Source organism: Lissotriton vulgaris, chromosome 7 (genome assembly GCF_964263255.1).
Source record: "Lissotriton vulgaris chromosome 7, aLisVul1.2, whole genome shotgun sequence".
Taxonomy (NCBI): Eukaryota; Metazoa; Chordata; class Amphibia; order Caudata; family Salamandridae; genus Lissotriton; species Lissotriton vulgaris.
In genome coordinates, this window is record NC_141695.1 from 1,538,968,246 (window position 1) to 1,538,995,653 (window position 27,408).

Below are 27,408 nucleotides of genomic sequence, written 5' to 3' on the forward strand. Positions count from 1 at the left end.
TGAAAGAGGGTGGATGATTGGATAAAAGGGCAGATGATCGGTGGATAACTGAAAGATTTGTTGGATGAATGAAAAGGAGGTAGGATGGATGAAAGGGTGGATTATGGATGAATTAAAGGAGGGATTGAGTGAAAGGGTGGCTAGAATAAAGGAGTAAAAGGGTGGATGGATAGATGAGCGAAAGGATTGATGAATGAGGAAAGGGTGGATAAAGAGATGGATGAGTGAAAGGATATAAGGATAGGTTTGGAGATGGATGGATAGATAGGTTCAGATAAGGGTGAACAGACGGAATGGTGAAAAACTGAATGATGGATGAAAGACTGGCTAGGCAACAGAATGTAAAGGTTAAATGGTGGACATCAGCAGGTAAATGGTAGGATGAAAGGATGAATGGACAGATCCATGAAAGAGACAAGAGATATCTCCTGTGGAGGGTCATGATGATTTTCTTCATTTGCTTTGTGCCATAAGAATTTTGGTTCGAAGTGGGGGTATTTTCAGTGGGTGAGTGGATGGGTGAGTGAGTGGATGGATGAGTGAGCAAGGGTGGATGTATAGATGGATGGATGAAAAGATGGATGGATGAGTGAAAGTATGGATGGCTGGGTGAAAGAGGGTGGATGATTGGATAAAAGGGCAGATGATGGGTGGATAAGTGAAAGATTGGATGGATGAATGAAAGGGAGGGAAGATGGACGGAAGGGTGGATGATGGATGATTGAATGATGGATGAAAGACTGAATAGACGGCAGAATGTAAAGGTTAAATGGTGGACATCAGCAGCTAAATGGCATGATGAAAGGATTAACGGATAGATCTGGGGAAGAGACAAGAGATATCTTCTGGGGAGGGTCATGATGATTTGCTTCATTTGCTTTGTGCCATAAGAGCTTTGGTTCGAAGTGGGGTATTTTCAGTTTCTTCCCACTCATGTGCTGATAAATATATAGTACAGTGCCAAAAACAGCAATTAACCGTATGGCATTAAGAAGGTGTAACCATTGCAAAAAAAGGAAATGTTAAACATAGTATAGCATTTCTCTTTCATTTTGTATAACAAGTTAACTTACTTTGTTTTTTTGAACACATTTCCCATGTTTTAGTAAGTGCTGCAACTAATAAATGTTGTTAAGTATCATCATGTCTTGCCTTTAGCCCCGCCCCCTCACTACAGCTCTAGTTCATTTTAATGAGTACCTGCACTTATTTTTACACATTTAAAGCACAGCTTCATGCGCAAAAACAATCTCCCCATGATGTAGGCATCCTTGCACGATGGTGCAAGGGTGCCTGCGCCAGCGCATGACTGCAGTTTGTGCGCTAGAGCAGGGGTAAGCACTGAGATGCAACATATTCCTGTAAATATGTTGCATCCTGTGCTTCAGAAGTGCCACAGCATGGCGCAGCCAAAGGGCTTGCGGTGCCACGCTGTGGCACTTTCTTGTGTGTCTGCCCCAGAATCTTCAAACTCCTAGAAGGGGGCTTAACAAAGTACAGTAGGCTAACATAAGTTCTTCTATGGAAAAAGTGCGAGCAAGAAAGGGATCTATGGAATGGCAAATATATTAATCACAGTCAAGCAGGACCCTGTTGCCGTCTCAGTTTTAATCTTTATTAATTAGTCTTGATCCGTTCCATGAGTTTCAATTCAGATATGTTTTCATTCATATTATAAATAGCATGTTCATTATAAGCTGTCCTGGCTTGTTCTGTTAACCATTTATACTTTATAGGCAATGTAACTTGACTCCAATGTCGAGGAATGCAGATCTTGGCAGCTCCAATGAAGTTGCCAGCCAAATATGTGAGAAAGAATTAAAATCCGTAATTGAAGGGACATGTGAGTCAATGACAAGTGTGCAGAAGAAGTAGGTTGGGCAGAGTAAAGATTATGACCCCTCACCTGTTAATGTGGTTGTAGCTCCTCACAGTTCCAGGAGATATAGTGTATATTCCAGTGTGAATAGCAGCATCTCCGCCAGGCATCATTAGGCGATAAACCGGCTCTGTGCAGGTGCTTGGGCAACCAGTGCCATAGATACAGGATTTTGAAGTATAGAAATTTCCTTCTGGCTGCACAAAGTACTTTTTCATAGGTTGTCTGCTTCAGAGTTGGGTTCCTTGATGATGATCTACCAGCACTGCCAAGCTGAGCACTCATGGGCTATAAATACCCCAAAACAAATCACTCATGTCCCTGAACATAAACCTGTATTTCATGCGTCTCCCAATACGGCTGCTAAGATTTAAATGATGCCACATGTTTGTTCTCTGCCATGCCATCTTCCCTTCATACGTCTTGCAAAATTTTAAACCCTCCAATTGGAAAGTAATCGGCCCATATTCAGAATATCCTTTATCTGTCTTTCCCGTCCAATCAGAGCTGTATTATGAATTAAAATTGCAGCTGATATCAGGGCTGTGGCATGCACAAATGTTTTATTAAGTTTGTGACGTTGATTTCACACAGATACCATAAAATCCATGATCGGGCAGAATTAGTGGTCGCAATCAATCAATCAGGGTTTGTAAAGAGTGGCTACTCACCCATGAGGGTCTCAAGGCATGGAAGGGGTGGTTGGCTGCTGATCCGTCTGAGCGTTGGTGTTCAATCGAAGAGCCAAGTCTTGAGATCCTTTCTGAATTGGGTAAGTGGAATGAATTGTCTGAGGGGGAGAGGCATGGTGTTCTAGGTCTTTGAGGTAAGGTAGGAGAAGGATCTTCCTCTGGTTCTAGCCTTGTGGATCCGAGGGAGGGTGGCCCGGGCCAGAAGGGCGGAGCGGAGGTATCTGATGGGTACGGGGAATGTGAGGAGGTGCTTCAGGTATGCTGGTCCTGCATCGTGGAGGGCTTTGTAGGCAAGCATGAGGAGCTTGAAACAGATTCTTTTGTTGACTGGGAGCCAGTGGAGTTCTCAGAGGTGTTCGGTGATATGGCTGGGGATGTCTAGGACCAGTCTGGCTATGGCATTTTGAATGTTCTGTAGTTTTTTGAGGAGTTTCTGGGTACTGGCAGCAGAAAATGCCTTGCCATAGTCAAGCCTGCTGCTGGTGAGGGGGTGGGTGACCGTTTTTCTGGATTTGGTGGGGATCCATCTGAATGTCATGTGGAGCAGGCGAAGCGTGTGGAAGCAGGATGAGGATGCAGCATTGATATGACAGTTAACTGTGAGCGAGAAGACCAGTATGATGCAGAGGTTTTGTGCTTGGTCCATGGGGCTGGGTACGGTTTCCAAAGCGGAAGGCCACCAGGAGTCATCCCAAGTGAGGATGTGGGTCCCAGGATGAGGACTTCGGTCTTATCCGAGTTGAGTTTGAGCCAACTGTTTTTCATCTAGGAAGGCAACAGCCTTCATCCCGCTGTGGAAGTTGATTCTGGCGGTTGTGGGTTCATTGGTGAGGGAGAGGATCAGTTGGGTGTCGTCAGTGTAGGAGATGATATTGAGTCTGTAGTTCCTGATGATGCTGCGAGAGGGGCCGTGTAAATGTTGAAGAGGGTAGAGCTCAGAGAGGAGGCTTGGAGCACTATGCAGCTGATCTCTGTGGGTTTGAAGAGGAACGGAGGTAGACTGACTCATTCATTTCAACCGCTGAGGAAGGAGTGGATCTATTCCAGGGCCTTTTTTTCGGATGCCGGTGTCGTAGAGTTTCATGATTAGGGTGAGGTTGGAGACGGTGTTGAAGGTGGTTGAAAGGTCCAGAAGGATGAGGGCTTCAGTTTCGCCCTGGTTTAGGAGGGCGCAGATGTCAATGGTGGCAGTGAGAAGTGTGGTCTCAATGCTGAGGTTGCTTCTGAAGCCGGATTGGGAGATTTTCAGGACGTGGTTTGCTTCGATTAATTCAGAGAGTTGGGCATTGATGGTCTTCTCGATGACCTTGGCTGGGAAGGGGAGCAGGGAGATGGGTCTGACGTTCGTTAGGTCCGTTAGGTTGGTGGATGGTTTTATTTTGCAGAGGATTGGTCTCGGCGTGCATTCAGTCATCGGGGAAGGTGGTACGGCAAAGCTTGGGGGTCATGGCTGCTCTATGGAATATGTGGTGGAGCCATGGGGGCTCCAAAGTGTATGCTCTTTGTGGTCTTGAGAGTGTCGTCTGTGGTGAGCAGAGTCCACTTGAGTAGGATCTGTTGGGGTGAGGCGTTGCTGAGTGTGGTGGTGCCGGACTTGATGGTCACATGAGTGTGGTCCATATACATTCTGATCATCCAGTCTAGGGATCAGAGGAGAATCCCCACAATGTGACCCATGTAGGTTTATGCTGAGTTTTGGTAGTAAACAGGCCAGTTGGATTCTGTGGTGTGCATAGTAGTAGAGCTTCATTTGTGGAAGACCTAAGCCCCTTGAAGAAGTATTCACCCTAAGAGATCCAGGTTTTAGCTTAGACCCAACCACGCCCCATAATATTATTTTGCTGTCTGAGTCAATCATTGTCATTATATCATTTTTTATCAGCAGTGGAAGCATACTTAAGGTAGTCATAGTGAGGTGTCTCTGTATTCCCCACATTGATAAATTAGGCTGGGTGCATTGTAAGAGAACTGAGGCTTGCATCGCATATTAAAGGGTGTTTCTTCCAACATGCCTTTTAGTACTATATTCATACTGATTCTCAAGTACTTTAGTCTCTCGGGGTTCCATTTAATTGGATTATATTCTATACTTGTCTTAGTGATATACCAGGTCATGGGCAGTGCTTCCATTTGTTTCTATAGCCTGAGAACTGGGAGGAGGAGTGTATTAGTGACATAACCATAGAGATGGAAGTTGGTCTAGTAATCGCCAATTAAATATCATCAGCATATTAAAAAGCCTTTATAGAGCCTGGCAATGTCTCTATGCAAGTAATATCATTTGAAAATGTGGATTGCTTTAGATACCCAGCCACCCCAAAACCCCTAGCGCGCTGTCACTGAAAGCTGACCCAATCACGGTACTGACGCTAACCACCCTCACTGTTTTTAAAATCGCCGTAATATTTTAAAATAATTGCAATTGAAGAAAGCAAGATTTACCGCCAGTAAGACTTATCCCGATTGTTGTGGAGGGAGGCGCGGCACAGTCAACACTTCCGGGCTAGAGGGGAGGAGGGAGGAGCATACTGAGCCACCTACTGCATCCCATAAAAGCCCTAAGTCACACGCTACGCGCAGTGGGCGTGCCAAAGGCAAGCCTGTCTGCGCCCGGCCGCACCCGGCCGGGTCCAGGGGCCATGACCCCTGGTCGTCCCCCTTCCCGAGCCAGAAATTACAGTCCCAGTTCCCTATTAAAACTCAGATGAAAGATGCCCGCCCCTTGCCTTTCCTCATGGAACCCAGTTGAAAAAAGCTTTACCTGCCCACACTGTGGTTACCAGCCCCACCCTGACCCCCAAATTACAACCATACAGCACCACATGTTTCTTGTAAACTGTAGATCACTCCCCAAACATTCCCTTGAGATCTTGTTAATCTTAGATGAACTTAAACCCGATGAGCTGTTCCTCACAGAAACCTGGCTCCAGTCTGACCCTGACATCATTCAAGCCCTACCAAGTGGATACCAAATCCTAGGTAAGGACCGCTTAACTGGAAGAGGTGGTGGCTTAGCTATCATCTATAAAGAATGTTATGACTGCCGCAGCTCCCCCAACCCAATATCCAACTGCGAAAGCCTCTCCTCCCTAGATTTCTCCCCCACCTGCACATTCTCAGGAACGCTCATATACCGCCCACCTGGGACCATAGGCTAATTCCTCGATTGTCTGCCCCCCTCTATAGCTAACAGAGCCTGCAGCCTACCTAACTTCACCCTTCTAGGGGATTTCAATATTCATTTTGATGACCCAACGGACCATGCAGCCGTAGAATTAACAACCAGTCTTGAGGCAATACAACTCCTACAACTAGTATTGAAACCTACTCACTCTAAGGGTCACCTTCTTGACCCCATCTTTAGTAACTGTACGGATCTCCTAGTTGGCACGCCCTCCCCCCTTCTGTAGACAGACCATCTCTTGATCCCCATTTCCTCGGTAACCCCTACTCCGCATTCGTCTCCACCGACAGTTACCGGAGGGATCGCAACTGGTTAAAACTTATCCGCACACAGTGGGCAACAACCCTTGAATCCTCTAGACCTCCCTGCAACCCGACCCCATTCTAAGTAATGAGAATTATAATAGATGGATAACACAATCATTAGATTCAATACTGCCAATAAACCACATTGAATCCAAACGCAGCCCCAGGACGGCCCCCTGGTACTCCCAGGATCTACGAGATATGAAACGCCAATATAAAAAACTGGAAAGAAAATGGCGTTTAGACTACTCATCCTCCCAAAAAAACGCATACCGAATTGCCATAAAAACGTACAAAAATAAAATTAGAAGCGCACAAGCCATCTTCTTTGAAAATAAAATCAGTGAAGCAGCCTCAAGGCCTAAAGAAATATACCAAATCGCAAAAACCCTTTTCAAACTCCCAGAAAAACCCCCAGGCTGAGTTCTTCTATGACAAAATTCACACCATCTACTCCTTCTTCCCCCACGCTCAACCACCCTCTTCACAAGGTGAGCCCACTGAGCCAGGGTTCCAACCTTTAGTCTCCCTGGAAACCCTTCCCCCGTTGGACTCCACTATCTTACAATCCATCATAGCCCAGGTCAAATCTGGCTCCCCTAACAACCCAGCATACCTGCACTCCCTGCGGACTGTCTCCACACCTATTCTCTCCACCATCGTGGATCTGATCAAGCCTCTCTTGCCACAGGCATCGTCCCCCCCGTTGGAAATGGGCAATGGTCAAAGCCTTCCTTAAACTAGATTTTTAAAAAAACTGAAACTACCGACCCATTTCCTTATTGCCCTGGCTAAGCAAAATCACTGAGAAACATGTTAACAACACCTTGACAGAGTTTCTCGAAACAAATCACTGAGACCGCTCTCCTCGCCGTGACAGAGGAAGTCAGGTTGATTACGGATCGAGGAGGCACTGTGGCCATTATACTCCTGGACCTCAGTGCCGCCTTTGAAACCGTAAACCATAACATCCTGCTGCACAGGCTTATCAATCTAGGAATATCAACAAAAGCTATTAAATGGTTCGAGTCCTTTCTGTCGGACTGCTCCTTTCAGGTCTTCGAGGGCGAAATCACCTCCCCCAGAAAACCACTCACCTGCGGTGTGTCACAGGGCTCCTCCCTGAGCCCTACACTTTCAATGTGTATATGAGCCCCCTGGCTGAGATTGTTCGCCCATTTGGACTAAAAATCATCTTCTACGCAGATGATACTCAGCTAATGGTGGCTCTGAACAACCTTCAATCTAGCCCCAATGATATGAGGAGCTGTTTAGACGCAGTTTTCTCATGGATGACTTTGTCTTGTCTCAAACGGAATGGAGACAAGACTGAGCTGATGGTGCTAGGCAACTCCTCACACCACTCTATTGGCTCAATGTGGCCGCCTTGTCTTGGACCTGCCCCTATAGCCAAGGATACAATTAAGAGCCTGGGAATCTGACTAGACAAGTCACTGAACTTCAACTTCCAAGCAGTCAAACTCTCAGCTACCTGCTTTGGTAAACTCAGGCTCATTCGTAAAATCCTCCCCTCCTTCCATTCAAGGCAAGACAGATCATGATTCAGGGCCTTATCCTCTCCCGCTTGGACTTTGGAAATGCACTCTATTTGGGGGCCCCCCAAGCAACCCTAAACAAGCTTCAAGTCACCCAGAACTGTGCTGCACGAACCTTCCTCCAGCTTCCTTGTCGCCTCCCCATAAAATCAGAACTAAGAGATCTCCACTGGCTCCCAATTAGGAAAAGAATCGAATTTAAGAGCATGTGTATTGCACACTGTGACTTCTGGAGAAAGGGGGGCATCATAAATCACTCTCTGATTTCCCCCTACTACCCAAGCAGGCAGCTTAGATCTGCCCATGCCTTCCGTGTCACAGTACCCAAGATTCGGACAGCCAGGTGCGGGGGCTGAACGTTCTTCTTTAATTCAGCGGGATTGTGGAATTACCTCCCTCTTCACCTCCGATCAGAGCCCAACCTGCTATCTTTTTGTAAAAAGCTAAAAAAGGTATTATTCAATAAATGAATTCAGTTGCACCTTTTAATCACACACGCCAGTCCGCAGAGCTTGGACGCCTCAGGGTAGCTATCGCGCTTTATAAAAAAACACTTTCATTTAATTTTACCCTAAACCCGAAAATTACCCTTGTCCCTCTACAACCCCAACCACCCTAAACCCAAAAATACGATTGCCACCCCAAAATCCCCACCCACCCTAAACCAGAAAATTATCCATGCCATCCAAAACCGATACCCACCCTAAACCCTAAAATTACCCATGCCACCCCAAAACCCCAACCCACCCAAAACCCTAATATTGATTATACCACCCCAAAATCCATACTCACCCTAAACCCTAACATTACCATGCCACCCCAAAACCCAAACCCACCCTAAGCTTTAAATTTACCCATGCCAGCCCAAACCCCATGGCCACCCTAAACCATAAAATTACCCATGCCACCCCAAATCCCATATCCACCTTAAACACTAGAATTACACATGGCACCCCACAACCCATACCCACCCTAAACCCTAAAATTGCAAATGCCACCCCAAAGCCCATACCCACCCTAAACTCTGAAATTACCCATGCCACCCCAAAACCCATATCCACCCTATACCCATGCCACCCTAAAACGCATACCCAGCCTAAACCCTGAAATTACCCATACTTACCTAATACTTTCAATTGAAATGCATATTCATTTAACATTCCTACCTTTACAGCAAAATCTGTTGCAAAAGCATGCATTATAAAGGCTTACACGTGGTAAAAAATTGCTTTGTGATGGTCAGTAACAATGTTTGCTTTGTTACAACCATGCTGTAATGGTATCGAATTGTAATGACTGCAATGTAATGGTTCTTTTCTGACAGGGATGTCAAGCTTGGGCTCAAATAATTGTAATTTAAAATTCTCTTTAATGGTAAAGTCATATTATATATTAAAGTTTGGAAAATGCCACTTTTAGAAAGATGGCAGTTTCCTGCCTAAAAGTTTCTAAGGCCTTTTGGAAGTTTCCAGCTGCCTCTGCCTGTTATTGGCTCCCCCATTAAGAAGGAGCATTCCTCACAGACAGTGAGACAATAGGGCTTAGGTACAGACAGGATGGGCCATCCTGGTAGGATAGTTGGGGGCAGAGGGGGGTCTTCCCTGCCCCAGTTACATTTCAAAGGGCATGCCTCCAGTACACAGAAAGGAACCTTACACTAATGTTTTGTCATCCCAGACTTCTTGGAGCCTCGACAGAGGAAGGGAAGAGCTTTCCAGAACCAGATATGGGCGGTAGTATAAGGAATTCCCCCCTCTTCAAAGGCTAGCACCAGGTATTATTATTGGACCTCCTGAGCCACTTTTCAGTGCACTCCTGGACCGCAGGATATTACAGAAGGACTGCCTTGTCCCCAGAGGACTGCCCTGCTGCTTAAGCCCTAGTTTGTTCCCCATTCACTGTTCTGCTGCTTAAGGCCTTGCTCCCCAGAAGACTTTGCTTCTACCAGAGGACTGCCTTACTGCTTGAGACTTGCCTTATTCGAAAGAGAATTGCCCTGCTACATGAGGCCGGCCTTGGCACCCAGAGGGATGCCCTGCTGCCAGAGGATTGCCCGGCACTCTGAGAAGGAAGACTGGACCAGCTCCCTTCATCCCAGGCTACCTGTTTGACACCAAGGGAGAGGTGACTGACCTCCTATTCTGAGCTACAGGGACACAGCAAACTCCAGTGACCTCCCTGCATCTGCCCATTTGTCCTGCTGCAATATTACTTGCCTGGACCTGCATACAACCTGTTAGCCTCTGCTAGAGTGAGTCCCTGATCCCCAAGCGGTGCCTCTCAAGGTCATGGACACTTGGCTAGCATCAGAGTGCACTTGTCTACAAGAGAAAGAGAAATTCTGAAGTTTTGGACACTTCGTGCCAGGCTTTAAGTTGTTCAGCTGGACTAACCTGGTCCATGTATCTGGCCCATGCTCCTTCACAGTCGGCATGAACTTGTAACTTTTACCAGTCTTGCACAACCAGATGACCATGAGTGGCATTTGTGATTTTATGTGCTATGCTTACCTAAGACTTTAAAATTGTATATCTCTGGTACTACTGATTAGATTCTTGTAATTTTTATATCATTTTATTTATTGACAGTTACTCTAATTCTCTAAATTGGTTCAGGGTTTTTTTGTGCGGTGTTTTAAATTTTGTCTGAGCAGCCGACGAGGACTGGAACACAATTAATCTGGCACAGCTGATGAGAACACACTGACGCACGAAGCAGCACGAAGCCATAAACACGCAGACTGGCGGTTCAAGCAGACTAAACATTTTGTCACAGCCTTGCACTCAACTCCCCAATTAAGTGCAGGATTTGGAGTGGACATGCATTACCTGTGACAGCACCTCCGGCTCAGCCAGCGTGAGGCACACTCACTGGTTGCAGAAGGATTATACCGGTTTCTAAGGTACTTCAATCTTCCCAAGTCCTGAAGAGGCCTAAATTAAAGTGGGGCCAAAATGCGTTGGCAATTTCCTTTGGAGAAGTCATCCAATCTTCAAAAATGAATTAATTTTATGGACACATAATCAAAAGGTTCAGGGCAGGACTGCCTACCAATCTCACACCATTCAAGGACTACCTCCTATGTCTATTGCACAATAAATATGGTGTTCGGCCACATCTTGTTGTAATACTGAAGACAAGATTGATTGTGTTTTAGTAGTCAAACTTGTGTTGAGATTCTTTTCTTTTTTCATCTACTTTTAACATACACTCAGAGCAGAAACGATTACTACGCCATAATGAAACAAATAAAATGTTTAATGTAAATCATTCTCTCATCCCAATGTTTCATTATTGAACACATAACTGTATGGTATATCCCTATTATATGAATCTCAAGATAAGGAGAAGCACTCTATTATCAGGTGTAGAAACACTGACCAGAGTTTTATCCAAGGGTGTAGTCACTACGGAAGTGTGTTAGCATCACACTCAAAATGTGATTCAAATGTTTATATTACATTGCAAGTCATCAACAGCCAAATTTGTAAAATTGGACTGACAAGAATCTGTCAAAGCAAGATTGGTAGTACAACATATTTATTTCAGAAAGGCAGCTGTTTAAGATAAGGACAGTATACAAGCATATCCAGAATACTGGAATCCTTTTTCTTTCTATAGACTTTCCTGAAGTACCCACTGATAGTGAATCATACCAATTATTATTCCTCTGTGCTTGGAAGGATGCCAAAGTATTTCAAGACTTAAGTGAACCATCTTAGATTCCCTAGTTTACTGGGGTTCAAATACGATAACTAAAACATACACAGAGGGGTAAAGCTTCAGGAGTTGCAAAATGGATCCGTGATCACATGCTGGTCAGCTTCATGCCTGCTGAGACAACCTAACTTCATATTTTGTCCAAACCTACTGTTAGCTCTTGTATTAGTAATCGTCTGCATAGGTGCTTATCTCCTGTGACATGCAAACACTATTTTTTAAACCATTCCTATTTAGTGCCAAGCTGTTGCGTGGTTTCACAAGTCCATGACGGTCAAAGTCCTTATTTATTGCTGGGATTAGGAACCTGCCAAAACACTTGAATGTCCTGTGGATTTGCAGCTTTGTTTTGATTATCCTTTTATCCATTGATAAGAGTGCTGAGGTGAGGCCAAGTGCATCCTCTTTGCTGAACCTGATTTTTCCATCCGCATTAGTGTGCAAACAAGGGACCCACCTAGCCTGAGAAAATTACTGGCACTGAGCAGCTAGTATCCTTTGGCCATCTCAGCTACCAAGCGTTGACAGAATAAGCCCATCTCCCTGGATACAAGGTTGAACATTGGCTTTTGGGGTTGAATATTGTAAACCAGTTTGACATAAAAGTATAAAAACTGCCATGGCCAGTCAATACTACGAGAGTTTTATATTTGACAAGCCTGCGAAGACGTGTAAGAATTAGTAAACAGTTTTTACAGCCGCTGGAGAGAATTGGTCAGCACCTGTGGGTTCAACAATGAGCAGGAAGAAATAGAGGGCCTATATTACAAGGCTGTTCTTTGCCCAAGCCAAAGACAGCATTGGAAGCAACAAGAAGGTGCAAGTACAGTGGTGGACCCACCCAGAGGCCGACAGGCTCTTTAGCTAAAGGAAAGCAGTGAGCAGCATGTGGCAAGAACAATCAATTAGCTAAAGTGTGCAAGTCCTCAAAAAAAAGAAGACAAAAGAGACTGTCAAAGCAATCAGGACACAGGAGGTGAGGCGGAGGACATGGATGATGATATCACTGAATACAAGGCGCACTTGGCGGTCACCTTTGGCAATGCCACTGCAACCCAATGACCTCTACCCTAATGACACCTACAAGTTGGCAACTACCCAGCCCCACCATAGATACCGGAGACTCCATTGACATAATGTCAGCAGAGATATACACAATTAAGCCAAAGCCACCCACATTAGCCAAAGACAAAGTCAGAGTTTTCGTGTATGGACAGAACCAACCCCTATCCATGCTAGGGAGCTTCATGACACAGGTCTGACACAGGGAATCATGTGTCAACACAACCATATGTGGCCAAATAGAGGCCAAGGCATGCTCCTCAGCTGCAACACCACAGAACCACTGGAGCTAGTCCAGTTCTCCCATGGAATACACACAGAGTAAATTTCTCACATCTTGGTGGAATTCCAGAGCAGAGACATTTTAAGGCTTGGGTAAAGTGGATTCTGGCCCAGGGCCCCAGCCTTTCAGGGGGCCCCTGATAGCCTGCTCTGTTCTGCAGAGTCTTGAATTGATGATCTCGAATAATTCTTAAACAGAATGTTTTAAATACCGTTTTCATTTAATGTATTCTTAACCCATTTAGAGCGTCAAACATTCAGCGCCCAGTGCTGAATGTTCGAATAACAGGTGGGGCTGAGTGGCACAAGCAGCACACATACGGAGCAACCCTGCGTTTCTGAAGTGACGGAGCATGGCGTTAGCCTTCTTGGCTTAATGTCGAGCTCCGCCACTTATATTGTAAATATGCCCCCACGTTTGCTGCAACTTTTGTTTTACCTCCATTTTGTGATATGCAGGTCAAAATGTATACTTTCACCAATTTGGGTCACGACAATGCATATCATCCTAAAAAAAAGCTCAAAAACCAGAAGTGCAGGGAACAACAGTCGTTCACCTTCTGGTAATTTGTGTTATTTCTATTATCCCAAACTATAATTTTACAGCCTGCCGTAATTACGTAATTGGACAATTTGCATAGCAAGCAAAATGAAAAATGTCTGAAATGATGTTAAATTACTCTGCGGTAACAGAAAGTGTACCCGGGTCTAGTTATTTGTTTCCTGACTAATGTGGCGGATGGGAGAGTGTGAATACAGATCCTCCTTGTGACCATACATCTCTGTGCAGGTGGGGTATGTAGGGGATTTGTGGTCGACCAAAATAAAGACCATGCAGTTGTTTTAGGGGGATCTCTAGAGCTTGATAAAATATGATTACAAAAGATAATGCTTTATTGCTTTTAACAAGAGGGAATCCAATGGTTCTGAAAATGAAATTGATTGAACTGATTCCTGAAGTAGGCACAACTTCATCTGTCATGGAAAGGCTCCTTAGCTTACGGAGAACAATTTGTAAGACCCGATAGTTGTTTCATATCTATTGACCTTTTGTAAGGTACAGGACATTGGAATGTAGCATTCGGTTAGTTCGCATAAATATATGTTCATACTTCATATAAGGCACTGTGCTGCCAACAGTCATATAGTGAAAGATAAGTTTAATCACATGCACTGATTCTGAGTCCAAGCATTATTGGGCCCATTATGATCGCGGTTTTCCGGCATCCTCCGGGCCGGCGGAAGCCACCGCCGGCCCGGAAGATGCGGGAAAACCGCTGCGGACCAACCAAAGACCCACCGCCACATTAGGATGGCTGGTGGGTCTTGGTTTCAGTCCGCTGCTTTTCCGCTGCGGTCGGCTTACAACTGCGGCGGAAAAGCTCTAATATGGTGGCGGTGTCTCTCAGACACCGCCAGACACATTAGGATAGCTTCTAAAACATGCGTTTCCGGTACGGATTCTCCACCATGGAAAAGCATACAGATCTTCACTTCGGGGGCCCGGTGCGGGCCCCCTGGGTGAAGGTTGGGTGGGGGGTGCGGTTGGGGGCTACCTATGGTACCCCCCTGCATTTACATAGAGAAAGCGGCAGGCACCGCGCGGTGCCTGACGCTTACTGCATGTAAATGCAATACATGCCTTTTTAACATTGCGGCGGGTGCAGCTTGAAGTCGCACCCGCCGCAATGTTAAGTATAGAGGATGTGACCGCCAGGGTGGTGGTCACATCCTAATTGCACAGGAGGGAACGCAGCAGCACATGCAGACGTTCCCTCCTACTCAGGGCTCGCGGACGGACGCAAGTCCGTCCGCGATCGTAATGATCCCCTTACTCTTTTCAATCAAGTAGCAATGGAAACTGGGGACAATAGAGCTGAGTTAACATATCATTCATAAATACAATTTGTCCCTCATTCTAATGGGAACGTACCACCGCAATTCGGTGCAAACACAGCTTGTACCAAATTTCAGTACTTCTAATTCTGCTGTATAGTCACGCACTCATAATATATCCCTGGAAACCTTTTAGTGTCTGACTTAACTCTCCTGCATGGTAATTCTGAGGTGTCCACATGAAGTGAAATGAGTGTGTGCTACCGCTATATCCCACGGAGACACTAGCCTCTTTGTGGCACCCACATTGTTAATATAGCCCACATGCAGAGGCAAAAGAGTCCCTCAGGCTTTTCCTGGCAGTGATGGGTAGGAAAAAAAAGACATTACAGCATCCACCCCAAATAGGGCAGGCAGTGTAAATTCCTTCCCCCGATGGCCCTTACTCCACTGGGCCATCAGAGGATGTTTTCCATAGAAGGGGCCAAGGCAGACTCTGTCAATGGAATGTCCACCCATCTTTAAATGAGGTGGGTAGACTGAGGGTTTGTCATAAAGAGTACTGAGTCTCATTAAAAATAATAATAATAATGATAATACTCACTGATTTAGAGTGTTTATTTTTTTATATTTCCATCTGTATTTATCTATATTTACTCTCTAAGTATTTTATCTGTATATATGATCCACATTTCTATATTCAGTGGAGTATGAGGTGGCAATCCAGCTGGTATGTTTCCATTTTAATTTTAAGATTCAAACATTTTCATTGAGGACCCCCCTGCACCACCGACGTCCCGCCTGCCCAGGCTGCTGGTGGTTATAAGTATTTTAGGACCATATGTACATACGTATGGCTTTGCGATAACCAAATTGCGTATTTTGGGGATTTGCTAGTTGGATATAACAAACACCCCTGTACTAATGTGACACATTTTGCAATTCCCAGTGGGTTGAAAATAGACCTACCTTATTAATCTTCATGAGGTAGATCTTGATTTGTCCCAGTTTGCGACCAATTGGGAATTGCTAAAATTACAGAGATGGTGGCTTGCTGGGGTCGGCCGACCACCATTGTCTGTAATTGTTTTTCAATAAAGTAATTTTTTTGCTGAAATGCGACTCTTTTTCCGTAATAGAAACAGGATGCATATCAAAAATAAATTTGAGAAGTTTCCTTTTAATTTTTCAAGAGAAGATATGATCAGTGGGACCACTGCCTGCTATTAAAAAATATTTTCACAAACACACACAAAGGAGAATGTGACCCTCTGGGGACCCCTTCCCATTTGTGAATGGTGTAGCACCAACTCGGAGTTGGTGGTTAAATGTGAAAGTTTTGCCGGTGCATTTCAGTGGCAAAACATTTACACATACCAAGGCAAGTTGATATTAGGAAGGGTCGCCCTGTTGTTCGAATATGAATTTACCTTGAAAAAACAAAAGACGAGAGCCGTTTGGCTAAACAGGAAAAGTTAGTTTAATTAAACACTTCAAATGAGAGCACTGTTACTGAAACAGGTCTGAGCACTTTTTGAAAGTACAATCAATCTGAACAGGGTTTTATACCTTTCTTTGGGTATCATAAAGTACTTCACGTGATTCTTGGTTAATAAAAGTGTCACAAATAAGGCCTCATAACAAACTGCAGGTGGGCCTCGACTTTGCATAGATACAATGTGGCCCAGTGGGAAATGTGTCCAAATGTCCAGCATGAGGGGTGCGTGATCACTGCGTGTACGGTATGTTCTGTGTCCTGATTGACTGTGTCTTCTAAACTTCATATGGCATCTGACTCTATGGTGTTTTGGGAATGCACACACACCTTTGCCCATGTTTGCTTTATTTGTACCAATTTCCCTGGACCAATGTGGTGGCACTGCGCTTATCTGGGGGATGGAACTGAGTTTCATGATCACGCGGTTTTCAGTCAGCAACCCCACCTGTGACCTGCCAATCAGTATCCTCAGGCCTAGGTCACAAAGCCTGCCTGACCACATATTTCTGCGTCAGGGTTGATGGAGAGTTCATGATGGGCAAATTTGATAATAATGATGCGATTTCGTTCTTATGTGTGAATGTATCGTTGTAAACATTGCCATTGATTCCATCAATATTAACAGCCCTAAACATGCCCCTTCCTAATACTGATTCGCAAACCCTATTTGCAGTTGTGTAATAGGTTACCGAATCACGAGTAGGGCTTGGTACATGTAAAAAAGCATTTTTTCTTTTGTAAATGGCTGATTCTGTGACTTTGGCCTTCATGACTCTTTGGCATATGTCCCTTTAGACCCCCTCATTGTCAACTAATGCCCACCCATCAGCTAAAATACTGGGGACTCTAACATCCTGCTCAGCCACTTAGACGACCGCCTGTCATTCCAGCAAACCAATAGCCAAAAATATTAAGGAAGATGAAAAATCACATCCGCTAACCTTGTTCCTTCTCTTCCCTTTTGCAGCTTCCATTTGCGTAAATATATGACAGTTGTCATGAGTGTCTTTTAACTTGGTGATTAACTTTCTAGCCCAGTTTGATTGGTTCCTTATTCACTTTTATTTTACTGGAATATGTAGACACCTATTCAAAAGATACATTGCTTTAGATGTAATACTGCGCCTAATGTAAGATATACTATGATCTTAGCTGACGTTGTTCCATAGAGATTACAAATATTATGTTATTTGACTATGAATTGGTCACCCACTGCTTACTTTTAGTCCCTCTTGCACTGTAATCATAGCTTCCAATGGCAAGGCTCAAAATTGTGACCATATTATAGAGAAGTGCCCCGAGGGCACAATGGGCATGTGTGCCAATTTTGTGCAGCCTTAGGGCACTTTTGATATTACAGAAGGTGTTGCAGACACTCGTGTAGCCCCTTCTGTAATGCTGATAGCACTGGTAGACATGTAGCACCAGCGCAATCATGAGATGGCATTCCCCCATTTGCATGGGGACATGGCCACAGTGCAAAAGGTGCAGCATGCAAAAACAAGGAAAGTGCACCGTATACCAAAGAATGAGCTGGGCGGTTAGGGGGATCTTTTGGGGGCACACAGAACGGCCCTGGTGTATTACCTAAGTGGGAGCAGAGACAAACATGCCTTTAGGAGGCAAACTGAAACTGAGCAGCCAAAAGGTTAGTGTGTTTCCAAAAGACAACCCTCTGGGATGAGAAGAGACCCCTTGGAACCCCCCAGACATCCCCCTACAGCAGTGGTTCCCAAAGTGTGCGCCGCGGCGCCCCGGTGCGCCGTGATGAGAAGCCAGGGGCGCCGCGGCGCAGGATGTGGGTAGTGGAAACTGCAGCCTGAGAAATGTTCCATCCCTTCCCCTGTGAGGTGTTGCGTATAGTGCACCCCGAGCGTCTTGGCCTATTATCACCGGGCAGGGGGCCTTAAGGAGTGCACAAAACAAAGGAATCTCCTGCTGACAGGAGAAGCGATTTCAATGGCCTGCTAATGAGTAGGTGTGATATTTTTCCTCCTGAAGGTGCGACTCCCCTGCCCCACCATCGCCGTTCTCTGAAGAAAATCAAGTCACAAACTGTTTTTGAGACAGCAATAGCAGACAAGATCTAAACACTTTGCAAGCATTTTTGTGTGGGTACTACAATTTTTATAATAAAAGCATAAGCTTTTACTTGATGCTTGTATTTAAAAGATGTTGCTACTACAAAAGCCTCAGCTGTTCCAAGGAAATAGTGTCATGTTCAACCTTTAATTAGGGAGGTAGAGAAATGCAGAGCTGGAAAAAAAACGAGGCCGGTTGAAAATTACTGCCATAAAATAATCTGCATCTCAGACATGCTGTTCTCCGCCTCTAGGATGCACATTTCCCTACTTATATTTTTACGGTAAATTAAATAAACCAACTTTGTTGAAAATGTTTCGATATCACATTCTTCCCTGTGTGCAAATTTGAAAGCTGCTTTCCTTTCTTTTTCACATGTGTGATTTCTCCAAAATTGCTCTTAATAATACAATTCCTGTATGGGAGTGGCAGGCGTACAGCAGAGGTTACTACAAGCAATTTGTGAAAACAAATCACATAAAACAAATTCTGAAAAGACAATTAGCAATACCATGATTGGTGAACGGGAGCAGAAGTAAATCTAAGCTGTAGTTAAAAAAGACCCCCTAAGGAAAATGTAGTAGTCAGATTATGTGTACCACTAAGTTGGGTAATAAGCATTTGTAATATAGCACCAACAAACCCTTGGATAAAAGGGTAATTCACAAATACATGTATGATTCCCTATCTGGTACAACTAAGCAGTGTGCATGTTGAGGGGAAGATGAGCAGTATACCAGTTTGAGTGTAGGGTGAGGGATGCAACTTTGTGAATTTACAGTGAGAGCAGGGTTACTAATGGGCATAGTATATGCTGGAAGGAGTGAGAGTCATCAGAAGTGCATAGTGAAGTGATTGGATAAGTGCAAGGTGAATTGCGTGAATGTAGAGTCAGCAGTGTGCCTGTGTGGGAATGAGGAAGTGTTCATTCTGTGCAGGGCGAGCAACGCGTATTTTGAGTGCAGGTTGAATAGTGTGTGCTCTTACCTCAAAACATGATAAACATAGTGGCATGCCAGTTGATTGCCGGGACGTAGCCTTCAGTCCATCATTAGAGCAGTTGCCTTTGTATATATGGGATGATATAGACCAGTGGTTCCCAAAGTGTGTGCTGCGCCCCGGTGACCCCCCTCACCCGCCCACCGGTAAAAAAAAATGGTGGGGAGCCACGGCCAACTGCCAATTAGGTCAAGGGAGCCACGGGTCAAAAAAGTTTGGGAACCACTGCCCTACAGGCATGTGCAGTCACTCACTGCCCCCGCCTGCAAGGGAATCTTTAATCCCCTTTGAATGTGCAGGCAGGTTTCTGCCTGCTATGTGACACACATACAGCTGCTCTGTATTTCACTTGAATGAACTGCTCCCTGTGCAGCGCAAGTTCACGACTGCCCTCGGGGTAGCTCATTCTTTGTAATACAGTGAATTTTCATTGTTTACGCACACTGCACCTTTTGAAAGGTGCGCAGTGGCACAAACAAGAAAAGTGTGCCGTAGTCATATTGCAGCCCCTGGTGTCTTACCATTAAAAAGCTCAATTTGGGCACTCCCTCTTGTGTGCTCATTAACACACTCTCAGCAAAGTGTATGGTTGCCGTCCTAGTGCAGGAAAGTCACCCTTTCGTGTTGCAGTGTGTAGCAATCCTAGAAGCTGTCATTGAAGCTGTGAAGCGAGGTGATTAAAAACAATAAGTAAATCATGAATCACTGTTTTATTGCACTTACAGTGCAGCCCAGGTTTTGGGCAGGCAGTCAGAACACTGACTGTACGTGGAGTCATGAAACAACCTCCTCCATGTTTGCTTCCATACACGTTTGTAAAATATTAATACAGACAAGATTAGCCTTTGCCATGCGTCATAAGTCATGGTGGGTGTGTGTGTCGAACTGCGCACGTGTCATTTTTGTATTCACCTCGACAGAATGTCCGCCGCGGCGAAGCGGATACAAGTATTGTTGTTATTATTATCATTATTTCTATTGGTATTGTTATTATTGTTGTTATTAATATTATTATTATTATCATTATTATTAATGGTATTGTTATTATTATTATTATTATTATTATTATTATTATTATTATTATTATTATTATTATTATTGTTATCATTATCATTATCATTATTATTATTATTATTATTATTATTATTATTATTATTATTATTATTATTATTATTATCATTATTATTATTATTTCATATTGATTTAAGCAAAAAACGAAACCTCACAGGTTATGCAAGTGTCCTACCAAAAGACTTTAATTTTTCAAGAGACCTTCTGTCTATTTTAAACATTATCAATTAGATTTCTGAATATCTGTCCTTTTTTGTGAGCATGTTTCTTTTTACCTTTGACAGACTGAGCGTAAAAAAAGAACGTAAAAAGAAGAAAGGATGTTGACGCTTCGCTGCTACTCCCTTCTCCTCTTTGGCCTTCTATGCTTATCTTTAAGTGCTAACCCTGGGGTGAAAGTGAGGGCGACTCAGAAATGGCTGGACTACAGTAAGTTACGTATGAACCGAGTCTTGCAAAGACAAGTGCTTTTTTACATCGCAAGTATTAATTTTTTTTCGAAATGTGTTTGTGCTTAATTTATCACTATTTACACAAGGCAATAATGTAACGATAACATTTTAATGGCACAGGATGTAAGAACCAAGAAAGAGATGAAGATAGGAACAAATAAAACACTATTCCACTTATTTAACGTTCACTCTGACATGTTTATTTGTATATCTCAGGTAAGCTTGAGTGATCGTGAATATTTGCCTGTGGTAAAGAAAAGAAGTAGAGATGGCCCCCTGATGTGGCAGTTCTACTTGTGCTCCCCGTGTGCCCTGCTCATATAGGTTGGCCACGGGAATACACGTGTATGAAACTGTACTTGCTGTAAGTCCCAGATGCCAAGACAAGCTCCGCCCTTGTGACCTTCTCCTGCAGGCCCTGGGCCTCATTTATGAGGCTGTGCGTCACTTTTACGCCGCCGGTGCGTCACTTTTTGTGACTCACCAGTGGCGTAAAAATGCGCCTCGTTGCGCCATATTAACAAAGTGACGCATCTAGGTAGATGCGTCACTTTGTGAACCACTACGCCACATTATCCCTGCGCCAGGTATAATGTATGCAAGGAGGGTGTATTGACGCAAGGAAGGGTCGTAGAAGTGACGCAGTGAAATGTATGAGATTTCACTGCGTCACCTTTAGGATGCCGTTGCGTCAAAATCTTGCGCCTGCCTCACAGCAGGCGTAAGACTGATGCAGGCCCTTGTGAAAGGACGCATTGCTGGAGTTGCGTCACTTCTGTGACACACTCCAGCAATGCGTCACTTTTGCGCTTACAGATACGTCAGAAATACTGACGTATCTGTAACTCCTTGCGACATGATGCGTCATACATTAAATATGACGCATCAGGAATGTCGCAAGGAGTGCGCACTGAGAAGTGACGCATCGCTGCTTTCACGCAGCGATGCGTCATTTCTCATGAATGAGGCCCTCTGTGTTTCACTATAATTGAGAACGTGGTGAATCAACGTTGTTCTTCACGGGTTGTAAATCCCAACAAGTGTGTGTCGAAGTCCATGCCATGCCCTGAGGCTAGTGGGTATCTCCTTGAGTATTAAAATATTGGCCTTCACTACATAGTTTGGAGACAGATTTACAAAAGGCCTTGAGTCATACAAGGTGATGCAAGGCAAGGAAACCCTTCATTGGGATTTTCATTGGGATTTTCTAAGCCATGCAAATCCGTCTTGCGTGGCACTGCATGGTTTAGTAAACCAAAGTTACACAGGGCAGCACATTTAGCTGCTCTGCTTTACTTGGTCGCAGGGAGGCGTTCTCTGGATGGAGTGTGGGTGTTCCTAAGCATTCACCCATGGATTTTGGTGCATTCCTAGATTAACAAAGAGTTGTAAACCTGGGAATGTGTTGAAAAACTACGCCTACTAGACCTAGGAGTAACAAGGAAAAAGATCTTTATTTATCCTTGGTATTCTTTCTTTCTATATGGTGTTGTCTGCGGTAGACATATCAAGGGGAATATGCTTTTAAAGATTGCTCTTGTGAAGGAAGGAATCCCTTTTTTTATAAAACAATCCTGCTTGTAAAGCAGACACCTGCATGAGCGAATTTCGGGGTATATTTACAAGGGCTTTATCTCCGCTTTTTTTGGCTTACAAAGGCCACAAAGCGGAGATAAAACCAGCGCCCTATTTACAAACGGATGCTCACATGCATATTCGCATGTCAGCACCCTTTTTCCCAATGCCTCCCTTTGCATCTCCAATGAGATGCAAAGTGGGCGTTACTGGGCGTACCCCAGATGGACTACCTTGCAAATATAGCTGATGTTTACATCGCGATATTTACAAGCAGCCCACATGATTTTAGCATATATTAGATTTTGGCGAAAACTGCAGTTTTTGCCAAAGTCTAACTTCTGCTAAAATCCTGATTTAGCCATCCCTAACATAGGGGTGGATTATGCTGATACGACCCTGTGGGTCGTATCAGCAAGGTTATCGCCCTTTTGCAGGGAAGACCGCAGCAATGTTCCCTGCAAAAGAGTAATATCCGCACTATCTCTAGAATTTTTATCACCCTAGAGTAACGCATTGTTAATTACTCGCCACCAGAGCGATAAATACCAGCAATAATATAATCATCGCTAAGCATGGTCAGTGGTGATTATCGCTGGCCATTGTTAATATGCCCCTTCATTTGCAAACAAAAACACCTTTAAAATAAAAAACGTGCAAAGGTCAATGTTAAATAGCATGTATAGTAAACGTAAAAATGTATTTACTGATCAGCAGTGCTAAAGTGTCCGGAGTTATATAACCAACCAAAACAGGATCAAAAACAGGAGGCCACCAAAGCAAAGAAATCACTTAAATGTCCAACCACCACTTGGAAGTATTGAGTGTAAGCCTTAGAGGTATTTTTGATGGTATGCTCTTGATTAAAACAATCTACTGCCTGCTTATGCCTGTGGTAAAGGATAAAGAGATGTCATATCAAAGAAGGCTTAAAGTTCTAGCATATGATAATAAGTTTTTGTTCACTTAACAAGTCTTTCCTCAAAGGTGTGTTGCTTTATACACTGAAAATGAACATCACTTTAACCACAAAAGTATCAGAGGTCAGTGTAGCTCTGGCAGTACTGAACAAATTAGACTTGGTAGATTTAACTGCTCAGTTGATGATGAGGACAGTTGAGAATAGATACTGTATAATCATATGTGACTCTTAATAATACAGAACTAAATATATTTTACAGGGGAAACATTGTTGTGTGTAAATATTTGGAACAACATTATTTCTAGTGAAATATATGGGAATATTCAATAAACGCTATATCCATGTTCCTCTCTTTTCTCTCCTACTACCTTATTAACCACTTCCTCTGCCTTGCTGCTACTTACCTCCCTAGGAACTAATAATTTTCATGAGTTTTTTTTAACTTTAATTTCGCTTACTTTGATTTTGCTGAGTCTCAGGTCACTCTCCTTCGTCTTTCTTTCTCATTTACCCCTCCTTTTCCTTTGTCTCACTTTATCTCTACTTCTCTCTCTCACCCACCCTTTCGATTCCCTTCCCTCTCACTATTTTGTTTTTCTCTCTTAGTCCTCTTTAATTGCTCCATATTCTCCCACCATTCCCTTCTATTTTTCTCTCTAGCTTCTCTTTTTAACAATCACTGTATCTCAGTTCTGTTGTTCCTAACACTGATTGCGCATATTCTCCCTAAATGTCTATCCACTTTGTTTTGCACAACGTTCACGCAATTCTGCTTTCTATCTGCTTTTCATGGGCCTCTTCCCATCGTGGTTCCTCACTGTTTCTTCTTTGACCCATCATCTTCCTTTTCTGTTACAGTTCAGACCGTTGGAATGGATGTTTTACGACAGATGTTACAGGATGAACCCCTTCCTGATATTATTGGAAGCACTCGAATGTTTGGTGCGGTGGAATACAGCATCACTGGGTACGTAGAATCGGAATATTGCACCACTGGTAGGCGCTTTTTGGAAACAGCATCACTGGGTAAGTACCCTCGGAATACTGCATAACTGTGTTGGTACTCTGAATATGGCATCACTAAATGAGCCCCCTTGGACTACTGCATTACTGGGTGGGTACTCTCTAAATACATCATCACTGGGTGAGTACCCACTGAATATAGTATCACTGCATAATTACTCTCGAAATACTGCATGACCTGCTCAGCCCACTGAATACAGCATCACTGGAGGACCATTCTCCGAATACTGATTCACTGGGTCAGTATTACTGGCTGAGTACCCTCTGGATACTGCATCACTGAGTCAAGCTACTGAATACAGTATCACTGGGTGAGCATCCTCGGTATACTGCATCAGTGGTTCATTACTGTGAATATAGCACCACTGCGGTATACTGTAGCAGTAGGTCAGTGGTCTTGGATGCTGCATCTCTGGCCGACGACTCACTGAATACAGCATCACTGGGTAAGTACCCTTGAATACTACATATCTGGAGCAGTCCACTGACATCAGTATCACTGGGTGAGCATCCTCAGAATACTGCATCAGTGGGTCAGTATTCTTTGAATATAGACTTAGTCCGTGAGCACCAATGGAGTAATGCATCCCTGGATAATTAACCTTTAATTGCTGCTCAGTGGGTGAGTACACTCCGAATTAAGCGTCACTGGTTGAACAGTCTAGGAATTATGGATCACTGCGTTAAGTACTCACTGAAAACTGCATTACTGGTTAGTACCCTCAGAATAAAGCACCCTTACAGATTGTCAGATTATTAAAATGGGGATATACTCTGGGAGCTGTGTGGTTTATGATGGCTGTACTATCATTAGATAAAACTGAGTGATGAAACTGTTATTATAAGTGCATAGCGCACCAGCAGATATCACATGAAAAGTGACACACCAGCGTTGAATATGTGACGTTACAATGCAAACAATTACGAAGCATGCTTTCACATTGCAGTTGTTACATAGCAACTACCATTACATCACATGATTTTACAACGCATGCCATTACAACACATTTTTTAAAACTACCATTACAACGCATTCCATTACAACGCATACCATTACAATGCATAATACTTATAGGGTAACAGTAGGGTAAATGTTGGATAGAGTAGGGGTAAACATGACTATTCCCACTCCAGAGAGTGGAACAGTAGGGAAAGTGTTGGATAGTGTAGGGGTAAAAATTACTATTCCCATGTACCCCAAAACCTATACCCACCCTAAAAGTAAAAAAATCTCCACTACTTACCTGTATACGTATATATACGCATGTGCAGGGTAGTAGAGGCTAAGTATAGCCAGTCCTTTGAGCAAGGCACAAAGGTAAACGACAAAGAAGAAGGAAAGAGCACATGGCAGACAAAATGGCTGCCGGAAACAAAATGGCTTCAGCTAAATGCTAACATTGATCTCTGCCAAATTTCAACATACCGTATAATGCATTGTAATGGCATGCATTGTAATGGCATGCGTTGTATTGACAGGCGTTGTAGTGACATGCGTTGTAATGGCAAGTGTTGTAATGGCAAGCGATGTAAAGGCAGTTGTGTTGTAACAGTTGCGTTGTAAAGGTAGTGCATTGTAATGACTGTGTTGTAATGTATGTTTCCCACCTGTGTTACAAGAGGCTTGTACATAAGTCCCTGTATACAGAAGATCAACATTTTGTGACAAAAAACACAGTTGTCCTTGCATCACCCTATGTCAGAAAATAGCAAGGAGTGATGCTTATCTCCCACAACCAGGATTGAGATGGAAATTGCTTTCTTCTGCATAGATGCATTGACAGTACTGTTCTACCACTAAGTGACTAACTGTTTCTCCTAAGGAATCACTTGCTTCCATAGATACAATGATAGACACCATACCCCCCCCCACACATCCCTAAATACACCTGCTCCACGGACTGTTTAATAAACACAGAATCATTGGTGTGTATCTGCGACAATGTCTGGTAGAGTAAGCTCCATGAAACAGATGTATTTTTTGATCACTTAGCACTTCATAGTCCGATAGGGCTCTGTATCCAAAAAATTTTAAAATGACTAAAGGCCTCATTATGAGTGTCATTGTAATTCTGATAGGGAAGGTATTGACCTGGCATCCTTGGTGTGGCTTTCCCCCTAACTTTGTGCCTTCAACTCACCTATTAGCTGACTTCTATTTTGCTGGCTTTAACGACTCTGCACACTTTACCAATGCTAACCAATGCTCAACTGCTTTTGCTCTCCCCCTAAAAGATGGTAAAATTGACGTTACCTAATTGGCATATTTAATTTACCTGTAAGTCCCTAGTAGAGTGGCATTACCTGTGCTCACGGCCTTTAAATTCAATGCTACTTGTAAGCCTGCAGCGGCGATTGTGCCATCCACGTAAGTAGCCCTGTAAACATAATTCAGGTATGCCATTTAAGCCTGTATGTGCCCTTTCAACCTGGCGAAATAAACATTTTGGCAGGCCCAAACCCTCCTTCTTAATACATATAAGTCACCTATAGGGCGGGCACTGTACAGCCCAGAGGGCAGGGTGCATTTTATTTAAAACGGTGTGCATGCATCTTTTAGTTTGACGTGTATTGCTAGTGTAAAACTTTTAAATTTGTTTTCCACTACATCTAATAAGTGATGATTTCCATATGGGAGCTAGTATCTATGTTTGGTTGCATATTTGTGTGCCTTCTTAAAAATGCTTAATGATGCCGCACACTATTAAAAACCTAATTTCTTAAAGCAGGGGTGTGATCTGTACATCAGGCCCTCCTTTTATGTTTATCTTGTGCTTTCATTCCATTAGGTTGTCATATGATAAAGTTTCTAACAATTTCTGAAAAATTGCTTCTATCTGTAGCTTAGATTTGTTTGCTTATGTCCTCCTTAAGGGGTTTATAGGATCAGATACTAGTTGGTTACCTGTTTTTAAGCGCTTGGCACTTTGAAGTATTACACAGTCTTTTTCCGGTTGTTCAAATTGAAAGCACTGGTTATTTCTCATAAGCAGAGATTTTAGCTCAATATTTGTATGTTTTACAATGCATTTTATTGAATTTCTGTTGTTATATGAATTTGTATGGGCATATTTTGTATGTACATGTGTATTTACTATGTTTCTTGCATGTATTGTAAAGTGTTGTTTTGTGATAATTTGTTTTTAATCAGACAATAATTGTATTGTTATTAGTTTATGTTTGATGTATTTTGAATTGTAATGAAATGTCCTCTCTCATGGCAAAATTGGAATTTAAATTACAATTCTGAAAATGCCACTTTGGAAAGTC

At 43.5% G+C, this 27,408-nt stretch overlaps 1 protein-coding gene across 1 annotated transcript in view; it reads left to right on the top strand.

Moving 5' to 3' along the window:
- Positions 1-1,755: 1,755 nt before the first annotated feature.
- LOC147705955 (bactericidal permeability-increasing protein-like) overlaps positions 1,756-27,408 on the top strand; it is a 168,549-nt gene continuing 142,896 nt past the window's right edge. The window contains exons 1-3 of the mRNA XM_086929580.1: positions 1,756-1,843; positions 5,455-5,550; positions 23,974-24,082. Coding sequence (XP_086785706.1) covers positions 1,756-1,843; positions 5,455-5,550; positions 23,974-24,082 — 293 coding nt within the window. The remainder of the gene's footprint in view (positions 1,844-5,454; positions 5,551-23,973; positions 24,083-27,408) is intronic.